The sequence below is a fragment of the Rutilus rutilus genome, assembly GCF_951802725.1.
Source record: "Rutilus rutilus genome assembly, chromosome: 3".
NCBI lineage: Eukaryota > Metazoa > Chordata > Actinopteri > Cypriniformes > Leuciscidae > Rutilus > Rutilus rutilus.
The window spans coordinates 8,003,427-8,017,970 of NC_140211.1; the positions used below are offsets into that span (position 1 = coordinate 8,003,427).

Genomic DNA, 14,544 nt, shown 5'->3' on the forward strand with positions numbered 1-14,544 from the left:
TCGGAGTGTTTAGATCTTAAGTAAATTCCCCTGGGTGCATGAGCCAAGAATGCTGTTAAAACATGGCTACAATCTGAATATGAAAACAGAAAGAAGACCATTTCGAATAGAAGGGGATTAAAAAGGGGGGGTTGAATGAATTCCACTTCTGTAATGTTGCTGTTACAGCATTTCAACAACTGCAAAGTTACAACGCACAAGTCAAGCATGGAAGACTTAAAGAGATTGCTTTGTAAGGACTATGACAACGCTGAAAGGGACTGAGCGGCATCCTTCCGGATAAGTGGCATCGCAATCCGTAAAGTTACATAATTCCAGCTCCCGCAATGATTTATAGCATATCGAGAGAATGAGTTAATGGATGACTAAAAGATTACTACGCAAAAGCTACATAATTCATCAACTAACCATCCAGAAATGGTGTCTACATGTTGACGCTTCTGAGTCTCTCCATCTTTGTCTGAGTTGGGTTTGAACATAAAGCTAAAAGTTTTGAAAATGTCTGTGAGAGTAATCGGAAGCTGCAAAACGAGCTGTTGAAACTCCACCCCCTGTGCCGGGAGCAGCAGTCAGACTGCATCCAAAGGGACAGACAAAACCCCTGCGCTTTTACTCACCCTCAATGACAATTCCAGCATAGTAGATGAAAATAACTTTGGAACATTCCAAGACAAACCCCTCACAACACCCTGGGGACACTGGGGACCCACCACACATTGATTTCGTAACTGTAGACGAGGAAGGAACGACCGGCCGTGATCAGGATGAGAAATAAAGGAATCTGAAAAGAAAACCAAAACTTAAACAAATATGTTTAAACATATGTTAAACAAATAATATAAACAAAAGCAGAAATATAAGCTTTTAAGGTGTAGGGAGCCACACCTTCAGTGATATGGTCTAGCTGGATTGAGCAGAGCGACTAAATTAAATGATCGATATTAGAGGAGGCAGGGTGATGGACAAGGGTTGCTGAAGGGCAGAGCCACCTGAAGACTAAGTGTGTAGCTATAGCATTGCAGTGGTCAGGAATGTGCTCACGCGACCTTAATCATGAATTTGGAGACTACTGATTGCCAGATAAAAATCTCAGGAATAGCATGATCGTTTAACAAGAAGATCTGCCTTAGTGATGTAACCGACCTTCGTTAGCACATACAACATAAGTTTTGCTGCCACTACGAACCCAAAAGGATGTTAGCAGCCACTATAGGGCAATTTCTGTAAAGCGCGAATGAACGCGGCTGAGCAGGCTCGATAAATTTTTTTTTTTTTTTTTTTTTTAACCACTAAATCTTAATCTTATAAATCTTAGTGCAATACTTACCTGAAGTAAGGTGACGGCATACCGATAAGATACAACCTCAATCACACTTAATATTCTGTTGTTGACTTGAGCGTGGAATCTATTTCTCAGCTGCGCAGCATACACCTGACATTACTCTCGAGGAGCTCTTGTATGAGTGAAATTGTATTCATGGCTGAGAGATCGCTGGCCGTGGCAACCAAGAGAGTCCTTTTAAAAGAAAAATCCGTGAACATTTAAAAGAAAAATCCGTGAACATTTAAATCAAACAGATGAGTAAATAATATCACTTGAGACTTGACTGTTTTTTTTTTTTTTTTTTTTAACGGTTTGAATGATATAATTTAAACATACTATTAGATCTACTGTGTAATCACATTTTGACAAAGTCTGTGACCTTTGCCTGAGCATCCTTAGTCTGCCTTTGTACATTTAATATCAAATACCTATTACGTAAATATTTCTATGACACATATGGTGGATTCAAGTAGTCGCTGAGAACATTTGTGTTACAGCGATTGTACCATATTTCTGTTACTGATGAACTTAAATGTAAGTATTAAAAGATCTTGATGATATGAAGAAAAATGTATATCTAGAGTGTGGAACAGTTTTAAAGAATTATCAGCACTGTAAATGTATCATTTACTTGTATGATATACTCCTGCAACATACCCATATAAGCCCAACATATACCCTTCATAGCCATGTCTACTGCGGCATGTATAACGTCCAATGACCAACTTGGTTTCTTTAAGGTCAGCTTCTTTCTTTATGGTCAGCTTCTTTCTTTATGATATGGTCATATATTAATATGTAGCCTATCATTTTCACTTTTTTTTTTTTTTTTTTTTTTTTTTTGCGTTGAAGTCTGCAATCATCCAGGTGCCAAGTCTGGATGGGGAAGTGATTGAAAAAACATCTCCATAAATACCGAACAATAACGAATTCAGAGAAGAGCGTAAAACAAGTATGAATAGGTAGGCCTACTGCTCCTTTAAGATGGAAGGCATTCTCACTATGGCGAGTGAGCAGATGAGAAGCGCGAGCTGTAATATAAGGCATAGTAGGCTATGCATAAAAAGCCGATTTAATATCTTAGTTGCTCTTAAGCTTGTTTTAATTTTATTCAACAATCCAGTTGTTAGTATTTTGCAACTGCCCATTAATGCGTGGAATCAACGACGCTGAAAATAGAGAAACCTACCACGTCACCACAGTCGCCATATGAACTTTACCGCTGATGAAGGGAACAGTAGAGTAGCAAGTTAATATACATACCTGAATGAAGTTTAATCATATTAGTGGGGACAAAACAGTGGCGGCTGAAAGCGCCTACCAACGTAAAACCTTGAAAGTGGAACTTGAACTTGAAAAAGCCTGTGTGGAGATCGTCTCTCATGAGATTTCAAGCTGCCACGCGCTTGTTTCCTACACAAGTTTGTCGCACTCGCGCACCGCGAAAATTGCTGAGATCTAATCAAAGACTTGTGTTGTTACAGTTGGAACCGAAACGCGAGTGAGTGAGTGAGTGAGTGAGTGAACGCCGGCGTCGGTTTCTGCAAACTGAATGGAAGCGTAATTGGCGCCGTCAGTATCTGCGAACTCAGACGGATGTAAGTACCATTCTTTTATACTGAGAGTGTTAACACATGATTGGTTAGAAGTGAGTTAATTCATAACGCGCTGATTGAGTCTTCCTGGCAGAACTTAACGCTAAGCTTACATTTCCTTTTTTTTTTGGCAGATTTATCCTTCCAGATAAAATGATGAAAATGAACTTCTCTCGTGTCCTCTGTATGACCACTGCTCTGTTCAGTCTCTCAGCGTGCAGCAGAAAGGAGGACTAGACCATTATTTGGAAAGGAATTTTCCACAGAAAACATTACATAGATCATCCAGACCCAGAGAGGGAATGGTAGAAGATGAGGTGGTTCGGCCACACAGAATTACTCGACAGCCGTTGTATCCTCAGGAGTATGAGGTTAGTCATCCTCAGAGGCACCTCACATTTGCAGATGAGCAGGATAATACGGTAATGAATGCTGATGTTCTCGTGTGTATTCGTGAAATGAGAGAGGAGAGCAAGCAGCAGCGGCAAGATGTGAAACGTATCTCAGATATAATCGCTAGTTCTCCTGTGTTAGCTCCACTACATGTTTAATCACCTTCACGGCAATCTCTTAGTGCGGAAGTTGGGGTATCTTCTACACCGATGGCTATAAGTATGTTGGCCTCACAGTCTAATCCTGTCCGGTCTGTATCCGTCTGATCGTTCATTTCCAAGTTTGGATCCAGATCTTATGAAACCTACATATTCTTTTTTCTAACAACATCAGTATTACTCTTAAATGTTGGTCTATGCACTTTTGCTCTAGAAACACATTAAGACATTAATTTGTTTCTGTCATTTTATTTTAATTTCAGAATTATTGTGTGTAATCACGAATACAGTATGTTTCTAAACAAAACGCAGCGCCAGAGGGAAGGAACAAATGTGTGTATGAGCTTAGGAAAGAGGCTAGATGTATTTTACAGAAGTAATTTCAGACAAATCTAACTAGATTAAAAAAATAATCAATATAATTTCATGTGTAAATCCACAGTTCACTTTCAAGTCAAACCGGACCTGAACAATTTAGTTTAAAAGGTTGTTTATAAATCTGAAAAAAAATAAGTGATGTTTATTTTGACAGTCTTAACACACTTTCATCACAGATTTAATCTTCATACTAAAAACTATGGATTAAAAATAAAAGTATGTACCTTTTCTGGGTCAAAAGACTCAAATGCAATAGGAGAGTTTATGACTCAGGTATCAAAATAATCCCAGTTTCCCAGTAGTACTACTTGAGAGGGTATTCACGTCCAATTTTCAACTAGGAAAGTGCACGTGAGGGCAACATTCACATTATTTCAAAATTCTGAAAGCTTGTAATGTAAATGAATTATGTCTTTATAACAGTATCGCAGACTTACATAAAATGCATATAAATATCAGTTTTCGCTTGATATCTCCCAACATGTCTTAATGATATTTAAATGCTTAGTTTTGTGATCAAAGCTACGTTTGTAGTTCAAGTAAACCAAAGTTGCTTCAGTCTATTAAATGTTCATCCTGAAATATAACTTAAGTTATTCTTATGTTTACTGTATAAAAATCAGTAAAGATTTCACAGCAAAAAAAGAACCACAAGCTGAAGCTGGACATTTTTACAATTAAACTAAAAGGCCTTTAACTTGCCAAAAAAAGTATGAACTATCAATCAGACGACAGAAGGACTGTAGTAGATTGTGTGCAACTGCAAGTTTCAGCGAAGTTTTGATCATGTTGATTATTTAGAGGCCTCAGAAATTAGCATATCAAATATGATACAGTATGCTTCATAGGGTTAAGAAGTATTTTTATACTCGCTTGTAAATGAAATTACAATAGAATAATAGCCACTGAGAGTGAGAGCGAGAAAGATAGAGTTCCTTGGAAGAGAAGATTAGTCGGGAACCGTAAATGCGCAACACACTCTCATGTCGTGTGGGAGTTTCTCTCTTTAAAAGGGAGAGTGCAGGCCTGTGTTAGACTACAGCAGACGCTCACTTCACACGTTTACTGGCATTTCTCTGCACAACGCTGATTCAGAATGATGAAGTTCACCGTAACAGCCTTCGTGTTTCTGATCTGCACCGCTGCACTGCTGTCCACAACAGAAGGTAAGCAGAATATAACATTCATAACAGTATTTTAAATCAATTCATTTGCAGATATTTACACCAACTCTCTCTCTCTGTCACTGCAGGAATGCCTCACATCAACAGGCGCTGCCTGTGCATTCAAACACATTCAGGCCCACCAATTCGTACTGGAAGAATACTCTCGTTGAAGGTGATTCCTGCTGGACCACACTGCAAAAATGAGGAGATCATGTGAGTGTGAATCTTACAAAAACAACACTTCAAATACAGACACATTATTGCTTCTTGCTTCCATCTGTCAAGGTTCCACACTCCTCTTCTTCTTCTTCTCTTCATCATTTCAGGAGTTCACATGTGTGGTGGACACTTGTTGATGCTTTTTTCACTAATCTGAAAGATTTAAGCCTTCATATTAAAGGTCTTTAAGATCATTAGAGTGGCTGGTAGCGTGTGAAAATTCATAACTGATGATGATACATGGATGTTTCTTCTGAATGAATGAATTTGAGGCTTAATTTACTCTCCTTCATGTTGTTTCAAACCTGTATGGCTTTTATTTTCACCAGATGTTTAGCAGAATGCCTGAGCTGTTCTTCTGTAAAATAAAATAAAAGGTCTTGCTTTATATGGAAAAGAGCAGCTTGGATATTCTGCTATAAAAAGTCATACAAATTTAGAAAATTAAATAGAAAATAATGAGAGAATGTCAGTTTTTTGTGGGGTGAACATAATTTAACGATAAAATCATGACTTACCAGAATGTCACGTATTTTTTCCTTACAGTGGTCTTTCAAAATAATAATAGATTTTAAATAATCATACATTTGTTTCTTACAGTGCTACAATGAAGAAAGGAATGACGTGTCTCAATCCTAGTGTAGACTGGGTGATTTCTCTCAAGGAAGAGTAAGTTTGTCTATGATGATGTTTTGCTTTTATTATCTGCTTATTATAAGTGAAATCAAATCATGCTAATGAATCATTTTAATTCATACTTTTAAACTTGGACATTGCAGCACTTTTCATCCTTCAGATTGTAATGTACTGTGTGTCTCTTCATGTTTGCAGGATTAACAAGAGGAACGTCACAAAGAGCAACTAAAGGAAATGATTCATTCAACTATTACTACTGTAATATAGAATTTTCTATGTAATTTATAATCTCTTGGTGATAAGTGAAGTATCAAATGTGAAAACATGCTTTTGTTTAATAAACTGTGAATTGATGTTTTTTTATGTAACTTTTTCTGACCTTTTAATCATATTTATTATTGTCTCACTGAATTATAGTTTTATATGTTGATCATAGTTTTGCATGGTTTTTTAACAATTATACTAGCAATAAAATATTTTTTAATTTTCAAAATGGATATTTTTGTTTTTTATTGTTTATTTGTCATCTTTCATAATATTACTAGGTTACTGTAGATTACAACATGTATTTAGTATTATTCCCTAAGTTATTCACCATCATGTCATTCCAAACCTGTATGACATTCTTCTGCAGAACCCAAAATAAGAAAATCTGAAAATTGTTTGCATGCAGTTACAATGAACTGAGACTGACACTTTAAAGCTTTCAAAAGCATCATAAATATGTCATAAAAATGGACCATGTAACACATGCATACATCTTAAGCCATTCAAGTTATTGAATCTCATGACATCTGCTCTCATTTACATGTTAATGCACTCTTTAAAATAAAGGTTCCAAAGGTTTTTCACAGCGATTCCATAGAAGAACCGTTTTTGGCTCCCCAAAGAACCTTTCAGTGAACAGTTCTTAAAGGGGTCATATAATGGTACATGCACTTTTACAAGTTGATTGTACTGAAATGTGTGTTGGCAGTGCCTCAACCATCATATAATAATAAAAATCCATCCAGTGTTTTTTTTAAATCTCCTTATATGTTTTCCCCTGTCTCAACTCGAGCCGTCTGACCGTGTGACGTCACACAGTCGGACGCCCCTCCCACGATTGTTAATTGACAGCAGTGTTTCAACACAGACCCGCCCTGAGCGAGCTGTCATCATAATACGCCATTGTTGATACGCTGGAGCCTAATGGGGTCTAAGAGATTGTGGTGTTCTGTTCTTGGGTGTAATAACGAACACAGCAGTCATTTTGATGTTCCTACATCCGAACCGCTGAAGACGCAGTGGCTGAGTTTTGTTTTGAAGGGAATATTCCCCACGATCAACGTCAATGCTTTCATGTTTGCGCAAATCATTTCACCAGACTGCTTTATAAACGAGTACATTGAAAAAGGTATTAGCTCCTGTCTTGAGTATGTGTTGTTTATGTGCCTAATGACTGTCATAGTCTCACAGACTGCTTATTTTTTAAACATCAGTAAAATGTTAGTGCTTCAGCCCTGACAGTTGTACCTAACACTGCATAGATAACGTTACGCATCACTGACAAGCCTACATTTAATGAAAAAAAGTTTTTCATGACCATTAGCTGTAACATCAATCTGTCAATTAACTAACGTGTACATCAGTAAACACATAGCGTTCGTATCTCACTACTCTACCCTGCCAGTACATACAAAGATAGATCAAAGTGACATTACGTTAACCAACCATTCAGAAACGTCCTGTTCGAGCCTTAATTGTTGAACTTCTTCGGGGCCGTCATCTTGTTCCAGGTCCGACTCCGGTTCAAACTGATACAGTTGCACAAATGTGTCCTCAGAGACTCCCGCTGCCATTCTTTCTCCAAAATATACCCTCAACTGTTGTCAAGGCAACACTCCACCTGTGTTGTGTCAAAACCGGTCAAAACGCCCAACAGAACAGAGGGGCGGGGTGAGCAAAGCTCATTATCATTTAAAGACACACGCACTTAAATGGCGTGCTGAAAACAGAGCTGTTTTTGACCAGGTAAAATTAGTGTTTTCTTACAATACTAATGAGAATTTTTAATTAAAGTATATTAAAAACTTTTCATTTAGACCCTAAAGAATCATATTAACTTGTACAAAAATGGCATTATATGACCCCTTTAAAAGAAAACATTTTCTCTTAGTGTGAAGAATATTCTAACAATTGGTTTTTATTGTGCCATTTTCTCATCTCGCAAAGCATTACCAGGTTACTGTAGATTACAACATGAATTCAGTATTATTCCCTGAGCTATTCACCATCACGACATTCCAAACCCGTATGACGTTCTTCTACAGAACACAAAATGAGAAGTCTTGTAAAGGCCATCCATTGGCCCAATGACGGAATCCAACATTGTGGGCGAAGGTATAATGCGTGTCTTTTCAGTTTTCTGTAAAGTTCACTCAATTTGTAGAATTTAGTTTTTGAATCTTACTTTAGCTCTGCACTTAATCTGACGCCAATTTCAAATGATTATCAAATTTAGATTGTGTTTCTTATTAGAAAATATTGATTATGATTTCATTTAGATCTTTGATTATTCTGGGTATCTCATACTTTCAATTATTCGTTCATTAAGGGACCCAGTATCGCTTTAAGACTGTACGTCGGTCGAATATCACGAGCTCACGGACATAAAATAGCAAGTTCTGAAATAGTCGGAGGATGCAGTGTAAACTATTTTAGTGTCGCTCTCTGCTGACTCATAACAAAAAGTGTAATTTTTAATAGTCGTGGGCTGCAACTTGCTAGCCTGACTAGACTTCGTACTTCCGCTCAATTTCATTTCGCTTCTGTACTCAGTCTGAGACAGCGTAATAGCTTTCCGTTTTCCTCCGGCCTGAAAACAGCCGGCCAATCAACGAACAGAGGGCGGGCTGAGAGCCGTGACGACGTAGACACTGATTGTACCGTGGATGCGTAGATTTACTTCACATAATCTGCAAAAGTCGTTCACAGCCATGTTCACTCCGGTATTTCACTCAATGGTTTTGTTTTCGCATCATTCATGTGTTTACAGTGGAAGTTAGATGCGGCTGAGCATGCGCATAACACACGCCATAACCAAACGTTATGTGATTGGCTTACGGGTAACCAATGATTTTAAACTTCAGACAAGCGCCCCCCCACGAGAAAGAAAACGCTTTTCAATTATGCCATGCCAGACTCTGTCTACGAAGCAAAGCGAAGTAGCAGAGTTTGGTATTACCAGGCTAGCAACTTGCTACAGTAAGTCAGTGATAGACAGAAATCAGAAGGTCTCCTTAATGATTTGCTCCATGCTCCATTCATTAGTGCCTTCAGTTTGATCTATCCTGGATGGAGATTTAAGGTAACACCAGACTCCACATTGATCTATACAAGAAATAATTTCAGAATAATGCTAAATGCTAAATTTGTCAGGTAAAAGTGTATCATGACAATTACACAAGTAAACAATTAAAAGCCAATTAAAAAATAATAAATACATGACATCAATTGCTCAAAGATGACTCTAAGAGTAAGAAATGCACCTGACAGTGTACCACTTATGACACTGACACAGCACTGCATGGGGGTTTTCTGGTTACAGGTTCCCAAAGACTGCTCTGCCACTGACCCTTATGTATGCAGACCAGAACAAAAGGCTTGTACAAATATTTTTTAGAGTAATTTTGGGTCTATTCATGTACCCCATGTACACCTGGCTTCGGGGGAGAGGAGAGAATTATCAGATATCTTGAAGAGACACACCCCAAAAATTAGAACAGAATTCTCGTTTTCAATCTTTCTCAAAATACCAATGACTGCAATGAAATTAAGACCATTTTACCAATCGCACTGAGACATTTAAAATGATACCAAACATAAAAAGGAAAAAAAGTCTTGGTTACGTATGTAACCCTTGTTCCCTGAGGAGTTACAAGTTTGTTCCAACTCGTTCCAAGACGTCACATCAGTGAATGACGAAATGGGGGTTTCACTTAAAAGCCTATCACATTCGAGTTCTAGAAAATGAGCCAATGGCAATGTAAATGCCATGGGTCTGCGGAATTTGCATAGCGTAACTACGCCCGACCGCGTGGGTATAAAAAGGAGGACGCCAGCAATCTCGCATCATGTTTTCTGCTGAGGAGCTATGACTGAGCTCCAGGCCGTTCCAATGGTACAGCAGTTGTGGCAGAGGGATATAACGTCTCCGTTCCCTTTCGTTCAGTCACTACAAGTTACGTCAGTGAATGACGAAATGGGGGTCCCAATTCATTCACGCCACAGCGGCTGTCTTCCAGTGCCCTGCGCAAGACTGAGCTCCCTGTCGTGAGACTAGCACGGATGAAGGGCTAGGCTTAACGAAGGAATACCGAGGTACACTGGGTCTTCATTGACAGGAACTTAAGCGCCACTGATTGCAATGGCTCAAAGGGAGCTCTCAGCAGGGCAGATAGGACCACTGCGAGGTCCCAAGGGGGTATAAGAGGAGAGCGAGGAGGATTAAGTCTCCTCGCCCCCCTCAGGAACCTGACGACCAGGTCATGCTGTCCCACCATTTTTGACTCCACAAGGTCATGGTGAGCAGAGATGGCAGCCACGTAAACCTTCAGGGTGGAAGGAGATAGCGTTCGTTCCAACCCTTCTTGGAGGAAGGAGAGCATGGACCCAATCGGGCATTTTCTGGGGTCTTCTCGGCGAGAAAAACACCAGGTGATGAAGAGGTTCCACTTCAACGCATAGGTGTGTCTAGTAGACAGGGCCCTAGCGAAAGTGATGGTAACCACCACCTGAGGTGGTCGGGTACTCAAATCTGCTGCATCCCGTCCAGGACCCATACATGGAGGTTCGATAGATCGGGATGTGGGTGCCAGAGGGTGCCCCGTCTCTGAGAAAGGAGGTCCTTCTCCAGAGGAATTGGTCAGGCAGGGGCTGTCGCGAGGAGCACCAGTTCGGAGAACCAGTTCGGAGAACCAAGTCCGGTTGGACCAATGAGGCGCAACCAAAAGGACCTGCTCCTCATCCTCCCTGATCTTGCACTGGACTTGTGCAAGAAGGCTCTTGGGCCCCGCGGCCAGCTGTGCGCTAGTGCATCCATGCCGAGGGTCCCCTCAGTCAGGGAACAAAACAAGCGGCAGTAGGAAGAGTCTAGGGAGGCAAACAGATCTACCAGTGCGTCGCTGCACTGTTCCCAAATCAGCTGAGGGGACTCCGGCCCGTAGAAAAGAGAGGTTCGTCCACGGGGTGAAGGTCTGACGGCAGGCCTGAGTAAATGATACCCGGAGCGTGCCCTGTTGCCATGTCCAACTCGGGACTCGATCGCGAAGCCAGTGCTGAAGCGGTCTCATATGAAGCAGGCCGAGCTGTGTGGCTGAAGAGGCCAGCCTGGGATATGGGAGTCAAGGAACCGGGTCCGCTCAGACTCTCGCATATCGGCCAGGTTCAGCCAGAGTTGTCTCTCCTGGACCAAAGCAGTGGACATCACCTGACCCAGGGAGCTCTGCATGAGCCCTGGGTCAGCTCTACCCTCGTCCATATCCCTGAGCATCCGGGCCTGGTAGACCTGCAGGATGGCCATGGCATGCAGCGAGGCGGCGGCTTGCCCCACAGACTTTGCCACCAGGGTAGACGAAAATCTACTGGCTTTGGAGGGGTGCTTAGGATCACCACGCCAGGTTGAAGCGCTCTGAGGACACAGCTACATCGCAACAGAGCGCTCCACCGGGGGGACCCCAGTGTACCCTTTAGTCGCGGCCCCATCAAGGGAAGAGAAGGCATAGGAGGCCGCCGAGCGATCGTGGGAAGACAATGGTGAATTCCAGGACCTCGTGACCTCCTCATGCACCTCCGGGAAGAAAGGTATTGGGGGCATCATCCAGCCGCAAGTGCTCGAGACAGGGCGGAGGGTTCCACTCCAGCCTGATGCTCGCGGCTTCCCGGAAGAGCATGGCTGTCAATTCTGGATCAGACTTGAGCAGTGCTGGCACACCCGAAGGAGGCAGCACAGCCGAGTCTTCATCTCCAGAAGACTCCAGCCCGACTTGTGATATGGCGATGGACATGGTCTCATCATCTGGAGCGCCGAATGAGACGCAGGGAGCGTCCGAAGACGGACCCGCAATCTCACTCTGAACGCTCGCGGGTTGCGGTGCGCAAGAGGGGGGTGTGGCCCGAGGAAGCATCATCGGGGCTTTGTTCCACACCGTCACCCTCAGCTCAACACTAGACAGCGATTGTGCCCATCAGAGAATGAAACGGGCCGACTGCATCCAGAAGTGCATGGGCGAGACATCTTTAAAAAGACGTGCCACATGCAAGCTCTTTTGTGAATGAGAGGAAATACTCTGCAGAATGTTGAAGCGCCCAGGGAGAAACACACACACTGATGGCAGATCACTGCACAGACTCACGGGAGAAAAGTTTGGACAAGGTGATGTACTGTTCTCTTTCTTTAAGATCTTCTCTCCAGGGTGCATTTTATTGCTTCATTGCAGAGTGCGTTTTATCTCAGCTTTTGTCTTAGCAGGAAAATCAAGTCTTACAATCTGGAAAAATGTTACATGCAGTTACAATAAACAGAGACTGAATCTTTCAAGCTTTCAAAAGCATCATAAATATGTCATAAATGTTCTTAATGGAACCGTCGAGGCCAATAAAGAACCTTTATTTGAAAGAGTGTGAGAGAAGTAGTGATGTAGCCTGTAAAAGTTTAATTATTTTTCAGGATCACACTCCTGATCCCAGTTAGATTTTTTACATGCCGTATAGCGAAATTAAATCTTTTAATTTGTGATCAGAATTTCTGTCCATACAAAACTAATATTTAGCCTACTTATTTTTCACTGATACTCTACAGTTCATCTCATGAATATCCAGTTTAGGCGGCTTGCTATTAAGCACCTTAAACGAAAAGTGACTCGATCTTGCCAACCTCCAAAGTGCGCTTTTTAAATATTTAAATTATATAAAATTCTAAGTCGCTTTCTTAAAGGGTTGAACATGGAAACACAGAAATACACATTTATCTAAAAAATCTCATTCTGATTCTTATTTAGCAGATGCTTCTTTCCAAAGCGACTTAGAAACGCTAAGTCGCTTTGGAAAGAAGCATCTGCTAAATAAGAATCAGAATGAGATTTTTTAGATAAATGTGTATTTTTGTGTTTTATCATTTCACATCTCTCACATCTTTTCAGCTCAGATCAATACTTCATGTCCATTTATGTACGTACTAAGTGTCCATGTGCAGTGTGTACATTGTCCCTGTGATTTTCCGTCATTCCTTATGTGGTAACTTGGTATGAAAAGACCACACAAGAGAGAGGAATGCAGGAGGGTAGGTTTACGAAAAACTGCTCTTATTTTACAGGATTACATCAGCACGACCTGGCTATCCCACAGAACCGAACATACTACAGCAATAGGTAATTCCCACACAACTCAAGCATATACAACCCCTAGTGGTAAAACTGGAATTGCTAAAATGAACTCAATCTACTACACCTTACTTAGGGGATTTCCAACATTTTTGGCATCTGAACCCCTTTGATCTAAAATATTACAATTTAACAGCACATTTGCATGTTCACGTGAGAAACATTTGATAGCAATTATAAATGTAAAGTGCTTTGAGTGCTGAGAAAACCTCTATAGTCAATGTAACAAATTATTATTATTATTATTATTATTAATTGTCATTATTACATATTTCAAAAGATGTGTGTCACGGATTGGCCAGGTTCATCCACCACAATCACCCAGCGATCACAGTCACCTGAATATTAATTAGTCACACCTGCACCCCTTCAATCACCACTGCTTCATAAGCACACCTCACGCACTCTTCACTGTCCGGGCTCGTTTATCCGAAGCGGACTCTAGTGCTTCTCTCTGCGAGTTTCACTACTAAACTTACCTGTGTTTACTTACCAGTTCTCTACGACGTATCCTGTCTGTTCCAGTCAATCCAGAAATCAACTCGAGTGGTGTACGAGCCGTAAGCCCTTCAGAATCATCCTGTGGTGCGTGAGTGTGTGCTGTCACCTGTCTTCGTCTACAGCCCAAGTTCATCTCCGCTCTGAAGTCTCATCCTGCCGTCCCTGCAAAGAAACAATCATCAGTCATCACGAGTTACATTCCAGAACTCCCTTCCTCTGAACTCTGATACTCACCAATATCCAGCTCGTTGATCCATCTTGACATTCTGTTGTTTCAAATAAACATTACAGCTTCACTTACCTTGTTGTCCGTCTGCTTCCGTAACAATGTGTACATTGCATTATAATATGCAATTCAATATATTATATGATGTAAACTTTTACATTTACAAATAAATTGTGCTAATTGTGCTTGAATTACAAAACATCAGTCCATCTCTTAGCTGTGGTTAAATGTCATACCATGTTTGCAGACATTTCCAAATATCTTCTGTCGAAATCCACACTTTAGGTGTATAGTACATTATTATGATAGATTTCATTGGCTTTTCATCAATTCACAATCCCCATTTGATCTTTGTCTTCCTTCTGTTGAAAATGCTTGTCATCTGTGAAAAATGCCAAAGGCTTAAATGAGTCTAAAGCTAAATCTCCTGGGTGCCTTCTGCAGAATTTGGGTTAACTGAAGAAAGACATGTTGCACAATCACTTTAAACAAGCATGATGTCAGTAGTGCGGTGCTTTAAAAGAGAG

At 40.8% G+C, this 14,544-nt stretch overlaps 1 protein-coding gene across 1 annotated transcript; it reads left to right on the forward strand.

Moving 5' to 3' along the window:
- The first annotated feature begins 4,854 nt into the window (after positions 1–4,854).
- LOC311288129 (growth-regulated alpha protein-like) lies at positions 4,855–6,367 on the forward strand. The gene is made up of 4 exons (XM_084405378.1): positions 4,855–5,014; positions 5,101–5,227; positions 5,834–5,902; positions 6,065–6,367. Exons 1-4 carry the CDS (start codon positions 4,945–4,947, stop codon positions 6,096–6,098), a joined length of 300 nt encoding a protein of 99 aa, XP_084261504.1. The 5' UTR covers positions 4,855–4,944; the 3' UTR covers positions 6,099–6,367.
- Positions 6,368–14,544: the final 8,177 nt, after the last annotated feature.